At 45.8% G+C, this 19,547-nt stretch overlaps 1 protein-coding gene across 1 annotated transcript in view; it reads left to right on the plus strand.

Moving 5' to 3' along the window:
* The window catches only part of LOC135526731 (histone-lysine N-methyltransferase, H3 lysine-36 specific-like), a 54,078-nt gene that overhangs the window by 9,576 nt on the left and 24,955 nt on the right, over positions 1–19,547 (plus strand). Inside the window, exons 7-15 of the mRNA XM_064955347.1 lie at positions 10,224–10,369; positions 10,466–10,660; positions 10,762–10,884; positions 11,072–11,195; positions 11,581–11,781; positions 13,015–13,194; positions 15,182–15,338; positions 18,625–18,830; positions 19,076–19,188. Of these exons, the coding sequence (XP_064811419.1) occupies positions 10,224–10,369; positions 10,466–10,660; positions 10,762–10,884; positions 11,072–11,195; positions 11,581–11,781; positions 13,015–13,194; positions 15,182–15,338; positions 18,625–18,830; positions 19,076–19,188 (1,445 nt within the window). The remainder of the gene's footprint in view (positions 1–10,223; positions 10,370–10,465; positions 10,661–10,761; positions 10,885–11,071; positions 11,196–11,580; positions 11,782–13,014; positions 13,195–15,181; positions 15,339–18,624; positions 18,831–19,075; positions 19,189–19,547) is intronic.

Here is a 19,547-nt window from a genome sequence, read left to right on the forward strand (position 1 = left end):
CCATTGGTGAGAGCAGTTCCATTGGTGAGAGCAGTTCCATTGGTGAGAGCAGTTCCATTGGTGAGAGTAGTTCCGTAGTTCCATTGGTGAGAGCAGTTCCATTGGTGAGAGCAGTTCCATTGGTGAGAGCAGTTCCATTGGTGAGAGCAGTTCCATTGGTGAGAGCAGTTCCATTGGTGAGAGCAGTTCCATTGGTGAGAGCAGTTCCATTGGTGAGAGCAGTTCCATTGGTGAGAGTAGTTCCGTAGTTCCATTGGTGAGAGCAGTTCCATTGGTGAGAGCAGTTCCATTGGTGAGAGCAGTTCCATTGGTGAGAGCAGTTCCATTGGTGAGAGCAGTTCCATTGGTGAGAGCAGTTCCATTGGTGAGAGCAGTTCCATTGGTGAGAGCAGTTCCATTGGTGAGAGCAGTTCCATTGGTGAGAGCAGTTCCATTTTTGAGAGTAGTTCCATAGTTCCATTGGTGAGAGCAGTTCCACTGGTGAGAGCAGTTCCATTGGTGAGAGCAGTTCCATTGGTGAGAGCAGTTCCATTGGTGAGAGCAGTTCCGTTGGTGAGAGCAGTTCCGTTGGTGAGAGCAGTTCCATTGGTGAGAGCAGTTCCGTTGGTGAGAGCAGTTCCGTTGGTGAGAGCAGTTCCGTTGGTGAGAGCAGTTCCATTGGTGAGAGCAGTTCCATTGGTGAGAGCAGTTCCATTTGTGAGAGTAGTTCCATAGTTCCATTGGTGAGAGTAGTTCCATTGGTGAGAGTAGTTCCATTGGTGAGAGCAGTTCCATTGGTGAGAGCAGTTCCATTGGTGAGAGCAGTTCCATTGGTGAGAGCAGTTCCATTGGTGAGAGCAGTTCCATTGGTGAGAGCAGTTCCATTGGTGAGAGTAGTTCCATAGTTCCATTGGTGAGAGCAGTTCCATTGGTGAGAGCAGTTCCATTGGTGAGAGCAGTTCCATTGGTGAGAGCAGTTCCATTGGTGAGAGTAGTTCCATAGTTACATTGGTGAGAGTAGTTCCATTGGTGAGAGTATTTCCATTGGTGAGAGTAGTTCCGTAGTTCCATTGGTGAGAGCAGTTCCATTGGTGAGAGCAGTTCCATTGGTGAGAGCAGTTCCATTGGTGAGAGCAGTTCCATTGGTGAGAGCAGTTCCATAGTTCCATTGGTGAGAGTAGTTCCATTGGTGAGAGTAGTTCCATTGGTGAGAGTAGTTCCATTGGTGAGAGTATTTCCATTGGTGAGAGTAGTTCCGTAGTTCCATTGGTGAGAGCAGTTCCATTGGTGAGAGCAGTTCCATTGGTGAGAGCAGTTCCATTGGTGAGAGCAGTTCCATTGGTGAGAGCAGTTCCATTGGTGAGAGCAGTTCCATTGGTGAGAGTAGTTCCATAGTTCCATTGGTGAGAGTAGTTCCATTGGTGAGAGTAGTTCCATTGGTGAGAGTAGTTCCATTGGTGAGAGTAGTTCCATTGGTGAGAGCAGTTCCATTGGTGAGAGCAGTTCCATTGGTGAGAGCAGTTCCATTGGTGAGAGCAGTTCCATTGGTGAGAGTAGTTCCATAGTTCCATTGGTGAGAGCAGTTCCATTGGTGAGAGCAGTTCCATTGGTGAGAGCAGTTCCATTGGTGAGAGCAGTTCCATTGGTGAGAGTAGTTCCGTAGTTCCATTGGTGAGAGCAGTTCCATTGGTGAGAGCAGTTCCATTGGTGAGAGCAGTTCCATTGGTGAGAGCAGTTCCATTGGTGAGAGCAGTTCCATTGGTGAGAGCAGTTCCATTGGTGAGAGCAGTTCCATTGGTGAGAGCAGTTCCATTGGTGAGAGCAGTTCCATTGGTGAGAGTAGTTCCGTAGTTCCATTGGTGAGAGCAGTTCCATTGGTGAGAGCAGTTCCATTGGTGAGAGCAGTTCCATTGGTGAGAGCAGTTCCATTGGTGAGAGCAGTTCCATTGGTGAGAGTAGTTCCATTGGTGAGAGCAGTTCCATTGGTGAGAGCAGTTCCATTGGTGAGAGCAGTTCCATTGGTGAGAGCAGTTCCATTGGTGAGAGCAGTTCCATTTTTGAGAGTAGTTCCATAGTTCCATTGGTGAGAGCAGTTCCACTGGTGAGAGCAGTTCCATTGGTGAGAGCAGTTCCGTTGGTGAGAGCAGTTCCGTTGGTGAGAGCAGTTCCATTGGTGAGAGCAGTTCCGTTGGTGAGAGCAGTTCCGTTGGTGAGAGCAGTTCCGTTGGTGAGAGCAGTTCCATTGGTGAGAGCAGTTCCATTGGTGAGAGCAGTTCCATTTGTGAGAGTAGTTCCATAGTTCCATTGGTGAGAGTAGTTCCATTGGTGAGAGTAGTTCCATTGGTGAGAGCAGTTCCATTGGTGAGAGCAGTTCCATTGGTGAGAGCAGTTCCATTGGTGAGAGCAGTTCCATTGGTGAGAGCAGTTCCATTGGTGAGAGCAGTTCCATTGGTGAGAGCAGTTCCATTGGTGAGAGCAGTTCCATTGGTGAGAGTAGTTCCATAGTTCCATTGGTGAGAGTAGTTCCATTGGTGAGAGTATTTCCATTGGTGAGAGTAGTTCCGTAGTTCCATTGGTGAGAGCAGTTCCATTGGTGAGAGCAGTTCCATTGGTGAGAGCAGTTCCATTGGTGAGAGCAGTTCCATTGGTGAGAGTAGTTCCATAGTTCCATTGGTGAGAGTAGTTCCATTGGTGAGAGTAGTTCCATTGGTGAGAGTAGTTCCATTGGTGAGAGTAGTTCCATTGGTGAGAGTAGTTCCATTGGTGAGAGCAGTTCCATTGGTGAGAGTAGTTCCATAGTTCCATTGGTGAGAGCAGTTCCATTGGTGAGAGCAGTTCCATTGGTGAGAGCAGTTCCATTGGTGAGAGCAGTTCCATTGGTGAGAGCAGTTCCATTGGTGAGAGCAGTTCCATTGGTGAGAGCAGTTCCATTGGTGAGAGTATTTCCATTGGTGAGAGTAGTTCCGTAGTTCCATTGGTGAGAGCAGTTCCATTGGTGAGAGCAGTTCCATTGGTGAGAGCAGTTCCATTGGTGAGAGTAGTTCCATTGGTGAGAGTAGTTCCATTGGTGAGAGTAGTTCCATTGGGAGAGTAGATCCATAGGGAGAGCAGTTCCATTGGTGAGAGTAGTTCCATTGGGAGAGCAGTTCCATTGGTGAGAGTAGTTCCATTGGGAGAATAGTTCCATTGGTGAGAGTAGTTCCATTGGTGAGAGTAGTTCCATTGGTGAGAGTAGTTCCATTGGTGAGAGTAGTTCCATTGGTGAGAGTAGTTCCATTGGTTAGAGTAGTTCCGTAGTTCCATTGGTGAGAGTAGTTCCATTGGTGAGAGTAGTTCCATTGGTGAGAGTAGTTCCATTGGTGAGAGTAGTTCCATTGGTGAGAGTAGTTCCATTGGTGAGAGTAGTTCCATTGGTGAGAGTAGTTCCATTGGGAGAGTAGTTCCATTGGTGAGAGTAGTTCCATTGGTGAGAGTAGTTCCATAGGGAGAGTAGTTCCATAGGGAGAGCAGTTCCATTGGTGAGAGTAGTTCCATTGGGAGAGTAGTTCCATTGGGAGAATAGTTCCATTGGTGAAAGTAGTTCCGTAGTTCCATGGGGAGAGCAGTTCTGTTGGTGAGAGTAGTTCCATTGGTGAGAGTAGTTCCATTGGTGAGAGTATTTCCATTGGTGAGAGTAGTTCCGTAGTTCCATTGGTGAGAGTAGTTCCATTGGTGAGAGTAGTTCCATTGGTGAGAGCAGTTCCATTGGTGAGAGCAGTTCCATTGGTGAGAGCAGTTCCATTGGTGAGAGCAGTTCCATTGGTGAGAGCAGTTCCATTGGTGAGAGCAGTTCCATTGGTGAGAGCAGTTCCATTGGTGAGAGCAGTTCCATTGGTGAGAGCAGTTCCATTGGTGAGAGCAGTTCCGTTGGTGAGAGCAGTTCCGTTGGTGAGAGCAGTTCCGTTGGTGAGAGCAGTTCCGTTGGTGAGAGCAGTTCCATTGGTGAGAGCAGTTCCATTGGTGAGAGTAGTTCCATTGGTGAGAGTAGTTCCGTAGTTCCATTGGTGAGAGCAGTTCCATTGGTGAGAGCAGTTCCATTGGTGAGAGCAGTTCCATTGGTGAGAGCAGTTCCATTGGTGAGAGCAGTTCCATTGGTGAGAGCAGTTCCATTGGTGAGAGCAGTTCCATTTGTGAGAGTAGTTCCATAGTTCCATTGGTGAGAGTAGTTCCATTGGTGAGAGTAGTTCCATTGGTGAGAGCAGTTCCATTGGTGAGAGCAGTTCCATTGGTGAGAGCAGTTCCATTGGTGAGAGCAGTTCCATTGGTGAGAGCAGTTCCATTGGTGAGAGCAGTTCCATTGGTGAGAGTATTTCCATTGGTGAGAGTAGTTCCGTAGTTCCATTGGTGATAGCAGTTCCATTGGTGAGAGCAGTTCCATTGGTGAGAGCAGTTCCATTGGTGAGAGCAGTTCCATTGGTGAGAGTAGTTCCATAGTTCCATTGGTGAGAGTAGTTCCATTGGTGAGAGCAGTTCCATTGGTGAGAGCAGTTCCATTGGTGAGAGCAGTTCCATTGGTGAGAGCAGTTCCATTGGTGAGAGCAGTTCCATTGGTGAGAGCAGTTCTATTGGTGAGAGCAGTTCCATTGGTGAGAGCAGTTCCATTTGTGAGAGCAGTTCCATTGGTGAGAGCAGTTCCATTGGTGAGAGCAGTTCCATTGGTGAGAGCAGTTCCATTTGTGAGAGTAGTTCCATAGTTCCATTGGTGAGAGTAGTTCCATTGGTGAGAGCAGTTCCATTGGTGAGAGCAGTTCCATTGGTGAGAGCAGTTCCATTGGTGAGAGCAGTTCCATTGGTGAGAGCAGTTCCATTGGTGAGAGCAGTTCCATTGGTGAGAGTATTTCCATTGGTGAGAGTAGTTCCGTAGTTCCATTGGTGATAGCAGTTCCATTGGTGAGAGCAGTTCCATTGGTGAGAGCAGTTCCATTGGTGAGAGCAGTTCCATTGGTGAGAGTAGTTCCATAGTTCCATTGGTGAGAGTAGTTCCATTGGTGAGAGCAGTTCCATTGGTGAGAGCAGTTCCATTGGTGAGAGCAGTTCCATTGGTGAGAGCAGTTCCATTGGTGAGAGCAGTTCTATTGGTGAGAGCAGTTCCATTGGTGAGAGCAGTTCCATTTGTGAGAGTAGTTCCATAGTTCCATTGGTGAGAGTAGTTCCATTGGTGAGAGTAGTTCCATTGGTGAGAGTAGTTCCATTGGTGAGAGTATTTCCATTGGTGAGAGTAGTTCCGTAGTTCCATTGGTGAGAGTAGTTCCATTGGTGAGAGTAGTTCCATTGGTGAGAGCAGTTCCATTGGTGAGAGCAGTTCCATTGGTGAGAGCAGTTCCATTGGTGAGAGCAGTTCCATTGGTGAGAGCAGTTCCATTGGTGAGAGCAGTTCCATTGGTGAGAGCAGTTCCATTGGTGAGAGCAGTTCCATTGGTGAGAGCAGTTCCATTGGTGAGAGCAGTTCCGTTGGTGAGAGCAGTTCCGTTGGTGAGAGCAGTTCCGTTGGTGAGAGCAGTTCCGTTGGTGAGAGCAGTTCCGTTGGTGAGAGCAGTTCCATTGGTGAGAGCAGTTCCATTGGTGAGAGTAGTTCCATTGGTGAGAGTAGTTCCGTAGTTCCATTGGTGAGAGCAGTTCCATTGGTGAGAGCAGTTCCATTGGTGAGAGCAGTTCCATTGGTGAGAGCAGTTCCATTGGTGAGAGCAGTTCCATTGGTGAGAGCAGTTCCATTGGTGAGAGCAGTTCCATTTGTGAGAGTAGTTCCATAGTTCCATTGGTGAGAGTAGTTCCATTGGTGAGAGTAGTTCCATTGGTGAGAGCAGTTCCATTGGTGAGAGCAGTTCCATTGGTGAGAGCAGTTCCATTGGTGAGAGCAGTTCCATTGGTGAGAGCAGTTCCATTGGTGAGAGCAGTTCCATTGGTGAGAGTATTTCCATTGGTGAGAGTAGTTCCGTAGTTCCATTGGTGATAGCAGTTCCATTGGTGAGAGCAGTTCCATTGGTGAGAGCAGTTCCATTGGTGAGAGCAGTTCCATTGGTGAGAGTAGTTCCATAGTTCCATTGGTGAGAGTAGTTCCATTGGTGAGAGCAGTTCCATTGGTGAGAGCAGTTCCATTGGTGAGAGCAGTTCCATTGGTGAGAGCAGTTCCATTGGTGAGAGCAGTTCCATTGGTGAGAGCAGTTCTATTGGTGAGAGCAGTTCCATTGGTGAGAGCAGTTCCATTTGTGAGAGCAGTTCCATTGGTGAGAGCAGTTCCATTGGTGAGAGCAGTTCCATTGGTGAGAGCAGTTCCATTTGTGAGAGTAGTTCCATAGTTCCATTGGTGAGAGTAGTTCCATTGGTGAGAGCAGTTCCATTGGTGAGAGCAGTTCCATTGGTGAGAGCAGTTCCATTGGTGAGAGCAGTTCCATTGGTGAGAGCAGTTCCATTGGTGAGAGCAGTTCCATTGGTGAGAGTATTTCCATTGGTGAGAGTAGTTCCGTAGTTCCATTGGTGATAGCAGTTCCATTGGTGAGAGCAGTTCCATTGGTGAGAGCAGTTCCATTGGTGAGAGCAGTTCCATTGGTGAGAGTAGTTCCATAGTTCCATTGGTGAGAGTAGTTCCATAGTTCCATTGGTGAGAGCAGTTCCATTGGTGAGAGCAGTTCCATTGGTGAGAGCAGTTCCATTGGTGAGAGCAGTTCCATTGGTGAGAGCAGTTCTATTGGTGAGAGCAGTTCCATTGGTGAGAGCAGTTCCATTTGTGAGAGTAGTTCCATAGTTCCATTGGTGAGAGTAGTTCCATTGGTGAGAGTAGTTCCATTGGTGAGAGCAGTTCCATTGGTGAGAGCAGTTCCATTGGTGAGAGCAGTTCCATTGGTGAGAGCAGTTCCATTGGTGAGAGCAGTTCCATTGGTGAGAGCAGTTCCATTGGTGAGAGTATTTCCATTGGTGAGAGTAGTTCCGTAGTTCCATTGGTGAGAGCAGTTCCATTGGTGAGAGCAGTTCCATTGGTGAGAGCAGTTCCATTGGTGAGAGCAGTTCCATTGGTGAGAGTAGTTCCATAGTTCCATTGGTGAGAGTAGTTCCATTGGTGAGAGTAGTTCCATTGGTGAGAGTAGTTCCATTGGTGAGAGTAGTTCCATTGGTGAGAATAGTTCCATTGGTGAGAATAGTTCCATTGGTGAGAGCAGTTCCATTGGTGAGAGCAGTTCCATTGGTGAGAGCAGTTCCATTGGTGAGAGCAGTTCCATTGGTAAGAGCAGTTCCATTGGTGAGAGCAGTTCCATTGGTGAGAGCAGTTCCATTGGTGAGAGTAGTTCCATTGGTGAGAGCAGTTCCATTGGTGAGAGCAGTTCCATTGGTGAGAGCAGTTCCATAGTTCCATTGGTGAGAGTAGTTCCATTGGTGAGAGTAGTTCCATTGGTGAGAGTAGTTCCATTGGTGACAGTAGTTCCATTGGTGAGAGTAGTTCCATTGGTGACAGTAGTTCCATTGGTGACAGTAGTTCCATTGGTGACAGTAGTTCCATTGGTGACAGTAGTTCCATTGGTGAGAGTAGTTCCATTGGTGAGAGTAGTTCCATTGGTGAGAGTAGTTCCATTGGTGAGAGTAGTTCCATTGGTGAGAGTAGTTCCGTAGTTCCATTGGTGAGAGTAGTTCCATTGGTGAGAGCAGTTCCATAGGGTGAGTAGTCCCATTGGGGAGAGCAGTTCCGTTGGTGAGAGCAGTTCCGTTGGTGAGAGCAGTTCCATTGGGAGAGTAGATCCATAGGGAGAGCAGTTCCATTGGTGAGAGCAGTTCCATTGGTGAGAGTAGTTCCGTAGTTCCATTGGTGAGAGTAGTTCCATTGGTGAGAGTAGTTCCATTGGTGAGAGTTGTTCCATTGGTGAGAGTAGTTCCATTGGTGAGAGTAGTTCCATTGGGAGAGTAGATCCATAGGGAGAGCAGTTCCATTGGTGAGAGTAGTTCCATTGGGAGAGCAGTTCCATTGGTGAGAGTAGTTCCATTGGGAGAATAGTTCCATTGGTGAGAGTAGTTCCATTGGTGAGAGTAGTTCCATTGGTGAGAGTAGTTCCATTGGTGAGAGTAGTTCCATTGGTGAGAGTAGTTCCATTGGTTAGAGTAGTTCCGTAGTTCCATTGGTGAGAGTAGTTCCATTGGTGAGAGTAGTTCCATTGGTGAGAGTAGTTCCATTGGTGAGAGTAGTTCCGTAGTTCCATTGGTGAGAGTAGTTCCATTGGTGAGTGTAGTTCCATTGGTGAGAGTAGTTCCATTGGTGAGAGTAGTTCCATTGGTGAGAGTCGTTCCATTGGTTAGAGTAGTTCCGTAGTTCCATTGGTGAGAGTAGTTCCGTAGTTCCATTGGTGAGAGTAGTTCCATTGGTGAGAGTAGTTCCATTGGTGAGAGTAGTTCCATTGGTGAGAGTAGTTCCATTGGCGAGAGTAGTTCCATTGGGAGAGTAGTTCCATTGGTGAGAGTAGTTCCATTGGTGAGAGTAGTTCCATTGGGAGAGTAGTTCCATTGGTGAGAGTAGTTCCATTGGTGAGAGTAGTTCCATTGGTGAGAGTAGTTCCATAGGGAGAGTAGTTCCATAGGGAGAGCAGTTCCATTGGTGAGAGCAGTTCCATTGGGAGAATAGTTCCATTGGTGAGAGTAGTTCCATTGGGAGAATAGTTCCATTGGTGAAAGTAGTTCCGTAGTTCCATGGGGAGAGCAGTTCTATTGGTGAGAGCAGTTCCATTGGTGAGAGTAGTTCCATGGGGAGAGTAGTTCCATTGGTGAGAGTAGTTCCATGGGGAGAGTAGTTCCATTGGTGAGAGTAGTTCCGTAGTTCCATGGGGAGAGCAGTTCTATTGGTGAGAGCAGTTCTATTGGTGAGAGCAGTTCCATTGGTGAGAGTAGTTCCATTGGTGAGAGCAGTTCCATTGGTGAGAGCAGTTCCATTGGTGAGAGCAGTTCCATTGGTGAGAGCAGTTCCATTGGTGAGAGCAGTTCCATTGGTGAGAGCAGTTCCATTGGTGAGAGCAGTTCCATTGGTGAGAGCAGTTCCATTGGTGAGAGCAGTTCCATTGGTGAGAGCAGTTCCATTGGTGAGAGCAGTTCCATTGGGAGAATAGTTCCATGGGGAGAGTAGTTCCATTGGTGAGAGCAGTTCCATTGGTGAGAGTAGTTCCATTGGGTGAGTAGTTCCGTAGTTCCATTGGTGAGAGTAGTTCCATTGGTGAGAGTAGTTCCGTAGTTCCATGGGGAGAATAGTTCCATTGGTGAGAGCAGTTCCATTGGTGAGAGCAGTTCCGTAGTTCCATTGGTGAGAGTAGTTCCATTGGTGAGAGCAGTTCCATTGGTGAGAGCAGTTCCATTGGTGAGAGCAGTTCCATTGGTGAGAGTAGTTCCGTAGTTCCATGGGGAGAGCAGTTCCATTGGTGAGAGTAGTTCCGTAGTTCCATGGTGAGAGCAGTTCCATTGGTGAGAGCAGTTCCATTGGTGAGAGCAGTTCCATTGGTGAGAGCAGTTCCATTGGTGAGAGCAGTTCCATTGGTGAGAGCAGTTCCATTGGTGAGAGTAGTTCCGTAGTTCCATGGGGAGAATAGTTCCATTGGTGAGAGCAGTTCCATTGGTGAGAGTAGTTCCGTAGTTCCATGGGGAGAGTAGTTCCATTGGTGAGAGTAGTTCCGTAGTTCCATGGGGAGAATAGTTCCATTGGTGAGAGCAGTTCCATTGGTGAGAGTAGTTCCATTGGTGAGAGCAGTTCCATTGGTGAGAGTAGTTCCTTGGGGAGAATAGTTCCATTGGTGAGAGCAGTTCCATTGGTGAGAGTAGTTCCGTAGTTCCATGGGGAGAGTAGTTCCATTGGTGAGAGCAGTTCCATTGGTGAGAGCAGTTCCATTGGTGAGAGCAGTTCCATTGGTGAGAGCAGTTCCATTGGTGAGAGCAGTTCCATTGGTGAGAGCAGTTCCATTGGTGAGAGTAGTTCCGTAGTTCCATGGGGAGAGCAGTTCCATTGGTGAGAGCAGTTCCATTGGTGAGAGCAGTTCCATTGGTGAGAGCAGTTCCATTGGTGAGAGCAGTTCCATTGGTGAGAGCAGTTCCATAGGGAGAGCAGTTCCATAGGGGAGAGTACTGTTGTTCTGTAGGGAAAGTAGATATCTTGGTAAAGTAGTTATGATAATGAAAACAAATCCTCATATTTTCATATACAGTACATTTGTGGTATTTAAATGTCTGTTCATACCCATCCACAGTATCTCTGGAGAGGAAGAGGCCAAGGAAGCCATCTCACAAGGTCCTGGAATGCACCATAGAAGAAGTGTCACTCAGTCCTCCAAAGAAGAAGGAGTTGAAGAAGCAGAGTGGACAGACAGAGGAGACAGAAGTCGGGGACACTCAGGTAAGGCCGAATGAACTAATCAACAGCCATGTTAACACAACTATACTGCTACAGTACCACTCTGAAACGGATCTAATAATCTCATTTCTATGACAGGTTAAGTCTGTCAAGAAAGAAGTGCCTGTATCCAGCGTGACAACTCCAGAGAGCTTGGTTTCTCTGCAGGGCTCCTCTCCTGCCCGGCCCTTTAGCCCTACGGTGCTCCTCAACCCCAAGGAAGAGACAGAGAAGATCAGTCCTGGGGTGGGAGGAGAGAGCCACACCAACGGAGAGAGATCACCCAAACCTGAGGTATAGTTGTACCAGTACTGTAAAACAGGATCCTAAGCCCCCACACCTTAACCAATATGCTGTGTAATAACTTCTGTAATAAAACCTCTCCTCTCCTCCAGGTGTTCTCTCCTGGTCTGAATGACAGTTTCTCCCTACCCGGTGAAGGGTCCCTGGTCTCCAGCACTAAGAAGAACACAGCAGAGAAAGGAGGAGCTGCGTCCACGAAGGAGAATGTCTGTCAGGTCGGTCAACCAACAACATGCCACAACCTTTCTATTTTGTGGAGGCAGAAACAGTCAAAGTAGCTCTATAACCTTGATTTCCAGGCTTTCATCACATTAGTTTAGAAATAGATGTTTCCCAATAGCCGAGTGATGAATGAGATTTGAGAGCATCGTAACACAAAATATGTGTGTTTGTGTCTTGCAGGTGTGTGAGAGGACAGGTGAGCTGCTTTTGTGTGAGGGCCAGTGCTGTGGGGCGTTCCACCTGCAGTGTATCAGCCTATCAGAAGCCCCCAGAGGGAAGTTTATCTGTAGTGAATGCACTATAGGTGAGTTTCTACCTGTACACCTGTCTGTACATTTACATTTGAGTCATTTAGCAGACGCTCTTATCCAAGCAATTAGGGTTGAATGCCTTGCTCAAAGGGCACAGATGTTTCACCGAGTCAGCTCGGGATTCGAACCAGCAACCTTTCGGTTGCTAGGCTACCTGGCACCATACAGGAGCCATATACGCCTGGTGCAGCCTCGCCTATACACACATTCACCTTGACTTAACACTGTGTTGCTGAGTTCTTACACTTGTTCAGTGATACGGCCATGCTCATCGACCATATCTCTGCAACTGACAAAGGTATTCTGTATCCACACCCACAATGTATGTAAGCTGCTTTGGTGTATCACAAAGCTCAGAGTGTATCCTTTCCATTGCAGGGATCCACACGTGCTTTGTGTGTAAGAAGTCTGGCGACGGTGTGAAGAGGTGCATGGTGCCTGTATGTGGGAAGTTCTACCACAACGAGTGTATCCTGAAACACACACCCACCCAGCCCCAGAGGAACGGGGTTCGCTGCTCCCTCCACGTCTGTCTGTCCTGCCACATCACCAACCCCCTCAACTCCTGCACTTCTAAAAGTAGGTTCCCGTTCCACTCTGCTTTGATAGAACCAGGGGTAAAGTAGAATTCATTTCTTCCTGGTACGAGACCTTCTATTTGTGCATGCGCGCACCAACATTTGTGCACTAATAACTCAATAGGATCTCTGTGGGTCTCGTCGTAAAGATTTGTCATTTAACTTTTATAATGTATGACCTTTTATTGTGGTATAAACACAACTAGTCATGATGTTTTCATCTGATTGTCAAGAGGTGAAAGAAGCGCACACCTATTTAGGCGAGGTGCTGACTAGCGGAGTGGAACACTTAAAAGATAAAGGAGAGCCGCACACTCCAGGATCAAAAAATATTTTATGTTGAACGTTTTCGACAAGCTGTCTTCATCAGGGTTTATCTGATTGTCAAACAATCACTTCAAAGGTCTCCTTTATTAGGCTGCCCGTTCATCCTCTCTGCTGCCCGTTCATCCTCTCTGCTGCCCGTTCATCCTCTCGGCTGCCCGTTCATCCTCTCGGCTGCCCGTTCATCCTCTCGGCTGCCCGTTCATCCTCTCTGCTACCCGTTCATCCTCTCGGCTGAACGTTCAGTATTTCCAGCCTCCAAACAGTGATGACTATTACACCAAAAAGGGTAATGACATTTGCCGATTGTCATTAGGCCAGATTTTATGCGCCCCCTGCTGTCCAAGCGTGTCGCTGTACCAGCAAATTATTTCTGCCTTAAAAAAATGTCAGTGTTCTCGTCGAAACCACGTTGCGTTTTTGCAGCGGAGGCGAAACCACCTGTTTTTCAAGTCCATTCGCTAATTGTTCATGCCTCTGACATATAATAATGATAAATAGTGGTATTGAAGGCCTCCAGTTTTCTGGACATTTTGTTTGAATTATTGTGATAGGCTCATGTACCGCACCGTGTTACTTTCCCCTCTGGACAGAGTAGAAATAGATCAACACTGTAGGTTCTGTTTACAATTGGAAGTGGCACGGTTAGAGTCTATTTGAATGTGATTTTTATGGGATGGAAAACCGATTGCTACAGTAGAATTGAAACGTATCGAGTAGGGTGAAAACCTGTAATGTGATTGGAGGACTAAGATTAGCTACAAACATTACTGCAGGTCTGTTTGTCTGGGATGGGATCCTAGATTCTAACATGGCTGTAGAGATGCTTGTCTGGGATGGGATCCTAGATTCTAACATGGCTGTAGAGATGCTTGGTGTTTGTTGTTTTTGACCTGTATTCCTCTTGTAGGTCGTCTGACCCGCTGCGTGCGTTGCCCTGTGGCGTACCACGCTAATGACTACTGTATGGCAGCAGGCAGCGTAGTCCTGGCCAACAACAGCTTCCTGTGTCCCAACCACTTCATTCCCCGCAAGAACTACAAGAACCATGAACACATCAACGTCAGCTGGTGCTTTGTCTGCTCAGAAGGTTGGTGACTGGTTGGGTTGCTGTTAATGTTTTAGTTTAGTTTACTAATTTGACCATTTAAAAAAAAAAAACCAGCATAGATAAAACTTGAAAAAGCCATACATGCACATGAATAAAATCATCAAGGATAACACACAAAGTCTGGGACTTATTTCCATTGTGGTCCTCTTGAGACAAGATGGCTGGACAAGATGGAACACAGTATAGCAGTGAAATAATAAAACCAAAACGGAGAAGAAGAACAACTATCTCATCATTCCAGTCATTATTCATATGGGCACAGAAGACATCAAACATATTTTTACTTTATTTTTAAAGCTGCCCAGAGAGGATGTTGTTTTTATAGGCAGAGGCAACTCATTCCAGTCTGAGGCTCCACTATACATGTGTCACACCCTGATCTTAGTATTCTTTGTTTTCTTTGTTATTTTAGTTAGGTCAGGGTGTAACATGGGTGATGTATGTGTTTTTGTCTTGTCTAGGGGTTATGTATGTTTACGGGGGTGTTTCCTATCTAGGTGTTTTTGTAAGTCTATGGTTGCCTAGATTGGTTCTCAATTAGAGGCAGCTGTCTATCGTTGTCTCTGATTGGGAACCATATTTAGGCAGCCATATTCTTTGGGTATTTTGTGGGTGATTGTTCCTGTTTCCAGTGTTCCTATGTGTCAGTGTTCACGTTACGGGACTGTTTCGTCTTCGTTCCTTTCTGTCGGTTTATTGTTTTTGTTCTGTGTTTAAGTATCCCATTAAATATGGATTATCATCACGCTGCGTTTTGGTCCTCCTCTCTTTCACCCGAAGACAGTCGTGACAACAAGAGAGTGCCTTTCCCCGCATTATTGCTGAACCCGTATAAGCACACATCAGAAACACCTGATCTGGTGCTGTGATTGTGTGCATCCCTAACACAGGGAAAGTAATCACTTAGATATCTGGGCGCAGGACCATAAATACTGCTGTAAACCAAGCCTAGTCTAATCTGGGACACCCTAGCCTCAACAGGCAGCCAGTTTAGTTCCTGAAAGCAGCTCCTGCCTATGTGAGTATGTGGACTCACCTTCATTACTACCCTGATCAGCTTATTCTGGGCTATCTGGAGCTTCCCCTTCATTCGTTTAGATAAGCCCCCAAACCAGGAAGTACTAGCATTGTCAAAATGGCATTGAATGAGGGCAGTAGCTAGCACTTTCATGGAGTCCTTATCAAGCAGCTTGGTCTTTCTATCCAAAAACGTAATCCTGTCATTAACCTTCCCTAGCACCTTATTGGCCATGCTCACATCTCCCAAGCTTCCATCACGGATACATCCCAAGTAGCTAACAGACGTTTTAGTAGACAGCACCTCACCCCCTAACTCCACTCTGATTTCAGACGACCTACACAATTTAGGTCTGGATCCAAAAATAATTGCTTCAGTTTTCCCTAAGTGCAGAGATGGCTTATTATCTCCAAGTCATTTGCTAGTAAGCTCTGTGCTAAGTACGCTCTCCAACGTAGTTTTACTTTTGTGAGACACCAGAAGTGTAGAGTCATCCGCATAAAGAAAAAGACGGCAAGAACAAGCGTCTTTCATATCATGAATATACAATAAAAACAGCAGAGGCCCAAGCACGCTCCCCTGCGGAACGCCACAACTCATTGGTTTTGCCTGAGACAGTGAACCATTAACCTCTACTACTTGCTCCCTTCTTGATAAATTGGACTTGATTGGTTGGTTGATTGAGTGTTGTCAGTGTTGCAGAGTCCATTATGCAAGGAGGAAGGAACCCGTGTACAAATGTGGTGGTATTGTTATTAGAAGTAGAATAATAACAGGAGTAGGAGTGTGGTGGAAATCATATGTGGAGGACCTACGCTCCTCACAGAGTTAAACAGATTGAAGTGAAACATAAAGTGAAAAGAAGCATTCAGCCTCCTGTCCTGAGGTCATTGGGTCAGATCTGGTTGACTTGGTGTTTGAGCTGCACCTTCTCCTTTCTCCCTGCAGGGGGCAGTCTGTTGTGCTGCGAGTCTTGTCCTGCTGCCTTCCACCAAGAGTGTCTGAACATCGAGATGCCCGAGGGGAGCTGGTTCTGCAACGACTGCAAGGCCGGGAAGAAACCACACTTCAAGGACATCCTCTGGGTTAAAGTGGGAAGATACAAGTAAGAAACACTGTTCTGTAGAAATAGTATCCATGCTTTTAGTCAGAACCAACTGAGTGACACTTTAATCCCATGTCAACATGTAAAAAAAAAAGTAGCTCGAGCAGAACCTGAAAGCCAGTCGTGTTGTTATTGATCAGAATCTCTGTGTGTATAATCTGCATCTACACTGAGTATACCAAACATAGGGAACATCTTCCTGACATTGAGTTGCCGACACACCGGCAGTCATGAGTCATGACTGCACTAAAATTCTATGTGACCATTGAGTCACGGTAATCTCCTCTTATGCTCTCTAAACATGCGTTGGTAGTACTCAAATTGCTAAATATCATCAGGTTGCTAATGGCCTGGTACTCAGGGCTCTATTGTCCCTCCTTCAGGTTGGTAATAGCCTGGTACTCAGGGCTCTATTGTCCCTTAATCAGTTCCTAAGGGCTTGGTACTCAGGGCTCTTATTGTCCCTCCATCAGGTCCTAATGGCCTGGTACTCAGGGCTCTTATTGTCCCTCTTTCAGGTTGGTAATAGCCTGGTACTCAGGGCTCTATTGTCCCTTAATCAGGTCCTAATGGCCTGGTACTCAGGGCTCTATTGTCCCTCCATCAGGTCCTAATGGCCTGGTACTCAGGGCTCTATTGTCCCTCCATCAGGTCCTAATGGCCTGGTACTCAGGGCTCTATTGTCCCTCCATCAGGTCCTAATGGCCTGGTACTCAGGGCTCTATTGTCCCTCCATCAGGTCCTAATGGTCTGGTACTCAGGGCTCTATTGTCCCTCCATCAGGTCCTAATGGCCTGGTACTCAGGGCTCTATTGTCCCTCCATCAGGTCCTAATGGCCTGGTACTCAGGGCTCTATTGTCCCTCCATCAGGTCCTAATGGCCTGGTACTCAGGGCTCTATTGTCCCTCCATCAGGTCCTAATGGCCTGGTACTCAGGGCTCTATTGTCCCTCCATCAGGTTGTTGTTTCAAAGCCAAACACAACAAAATGGACAGCGCTTTCTATGGTGACGATTCATTCAAAACAACCATATGCATATTAGAGTTGATGCATATTCATAGGACTAACCTTGAAGATGAAGAAGGGAGAAAAAAAATATTAAAATAATGAATGTGCCGTTATGCAATATATATCCTACTGCATATTTGAAGAAAGAAGTTAATCAATAGGTTGAAACTGAGTAGAAAAACATAAAACCAAATTGATTTTAAGATGTCTTTGGTACATAATTGGTCTAGCCTATACTCTAGTAATGCCTCTGAGTGTAGAATGTGTTATTATGCATGGTTACCTTATGCCACGTTTCAAATGTTTTATTCATGAGTCTGGGCCTAGGCGACGCTGTTGGCTCAATGATTGTGTGGGGCGGCTAAGCCTACAGTTACACTGAAATTAGATTTTGAATAGCCTGGTAATAGGTCATTTATTAATAGGCTGACACATTACCTTTTAGTTACTGCATGTCTCACCACCTTGCGTTTCCATTTCCTCCCCTCTCTCCTTCATTCCTTTCTTCAGCACGCAGAGAGAGAGAGCCTGTCAACAGTTCAGTGAAATATGTTTCGTTGTGAAAACATGTTACTGTGGATGTTCCTGAACAGATTTCACTTGGTTTCCCAAATGAAACACAGGGTATTTGAGTGCATGTGGACAACACTTATTTTTTACCTTGCCCCTGTTCCTGCCCCTTTGATAATGGGATGTTCTAAATCGAAAAACAAATGTTACATATTAGTAAAGACGAGATTAAATAGAAAATAGTCTGGTGGTGTAACGATTCTCCTCTTCGTCTGAGGAAGAGTAGTCAAGATCGGACCAACACGCAGAGTGGTAAGTGTCCATGTTAATATTTTAGTATAACAGAACACGAAACAAAAATAACAACGAGAATGTAAGAAATGAAACAGTCCTGTCAGGTGAGACAACACAAAACAGAAAATAACTACCCACAAACACAGGTGGGAACAGGCTACCTAAAGTATGGTTCTCAATCAGAGATGACGATTGACAACTGCCTCTGATTGGGAACCATACCAGGCCAAACGCATAGAAGTACAAAACATAGAATGCCCACCCCAACTCACGCCCTGACCAAACCAAAATAGAGACATAAAAAAGGAACTAAGGTCAGGACGTGATAGAAGGGTAAAAATCTGATGACTTGATGAGAGAACAGCGTATGCAGTCTGAGGTAAGGGACAGATTACATACTTTATTTGACTACTTTCTCAAATCGTCAATAGTCTATAGTCACGTCATGCAGACTATATCTTTTGATTACTACGAAAGGCTAAGGTTTGTATCATTCACAGCTAAAGTTGCCAAATAACTGTAAATCTAATGTATAGGGCCTGTTCGAAATAATTACGTTTATGTTTGACATAGCCAGTTCATATGAGCACTCGCACCGGAATGGGGAAACGTATCCTATTTTATTCAGCAATGTTCAATTATTATATATTTTTCTTACTATAAAATCATATAATGTAAAATAATGGCATGGGACTTACAAACAATATCTTGTCTGCTAAGTGAACAAGCCTATAGCCTATGGGAGGAGCACAGCCAGATACCATACAGTACGCCAATTTCATATCCTGTTCTTCTGAAATCTTTAGATCTGCCTAAAATAAATAAAGGATCTACTGTGATGGTGTGTATTAAATGGATTTATTCTACTTTTTTTAAATGTAAATGTTCCGAAGGCACATCAGCAGGTTGGAGGCGTGGAGATGCTAAACATGTTTATGTTAATTAGCGGTAAATTACCGTGAGTCCGCCAGTCTTTTGCATGACAGTAACCAGCTGACAAAATGCCATGGCCGCCAAGGTCCTAGATGCTGGCCCATGTTGACTCCGATGCTTCCCACGTTTGTGTCAAGTTGGCTGGATGTCCTTTGGGTGGTGAACCATTCTTGATACACACGGGAAACTGTTGAATGTGAAAAACACAGCAGCGTTGCAGTTCTTCAAACAAATCTGTGTGCCTGGCACCTACTACCAGACCCCGTTCAAAGTATGAAATATTTTGTCTTGCCCGTTCACCCTCATTGGCACACATACACAATCCATTTCTCAATTGTCTCCAGGCTTAAAAATCCTTCTTTAACCTGTCTCCTCTTCTTCAACTACACTGATTTGAAGTGGATTTAACATCAATAAGGGAGCATAGGCTGACCAGGTGAATCTAGGTGAAAGCTATGTCACGTAAAGAGCAGGTGTTCTTAATGTTTTTGTATAATCTGTGTATAATGTAAAAATCTGTGTCTCCTCTCCTTTGTTCAGGTGGTGGCCTGCGGAGGTGTGTCTTCCTAAGAACGTCCCAGAGAACATCCTCCGTATGAAACACGAGGTGGGGGAGTTCCCCGTTCAGTTCTTTGGTTCTAAGGACTACGCCTGGACCTACCAGGCCCGAGTCTTCCCTTACATGGAGGGAGATGCCAACAACAAGGACAAGATGGGGAAGGGTTGTGACGCCATCTACAAGAAAGGTTAGAAAGAAACCTCCTTTACCTGGTTATAATAGAATATATGAAAACAATATACTTCATTTTTAGAAAGAAATACCAAAGAATCATTCCTATTTAGTGTATAAAAATGCCTTTTTGCACCTTCTAAATGTTTTCTTCAAGTCTTAAACAATAGAGATGTTTCCAGGTACCATATGGCAGGGCTGAAAGTTTGCAATTTGAGATGTATTAGCTAGTGGACAATGCTAACTTCCGTTTCCTCTCAGCTCTGAATGAAGCTGCTGAGCGGTTCAAAGCTCTTCAGGATGAGAAGGAGATGAGACAGCTTCAGGAGGACAGGAGGAACGACAAGAAACCTCCTCCCTACAGACACATCAAGGTACTGTCTCTTTTAAACCTCCTCCCTACAGACACATCAAGGTACTGTCTCTTTAAACCTCCTCCCTACAGACACATCAAGGTACCGCCCCTTTAAACCTTCTCCCTACAGACACATCAAGGTACTGTCTCTTTAAACCTCCTCCCTACAGACACATCAAGGTACCGCCCCTTTAAACCTCCTCCCTACAGACACATCAAGGTACTGTCTCTTTAAACCTCCTCCCTACAGACACATCAAGGTACTTCCCCTTTAAACCTTCTCCCTACAGACACATCAAGGTACCGCCCCTTTAAACCTTCTCCCTACAGACACATCAAGGTACTGTCTCTTTTAAACCTCCTCCCTACAGACACATC

The sequence above is a fragment of the Oncorhynchus masou genome, chromosome 32 (genome assembly GCF_036934945.1).
Source record: "Oncorhynchus masou masou isolate Uvic2021 chromosome 32, UVic_Omas_1.1, whole genome shotgun sequence".
NCBI lineage: Eukaryota > Metazoa > Chordata > Actinopteri > Salmoniformes > Salmonidae > Oncorhynchus > Oncorhynchus masou.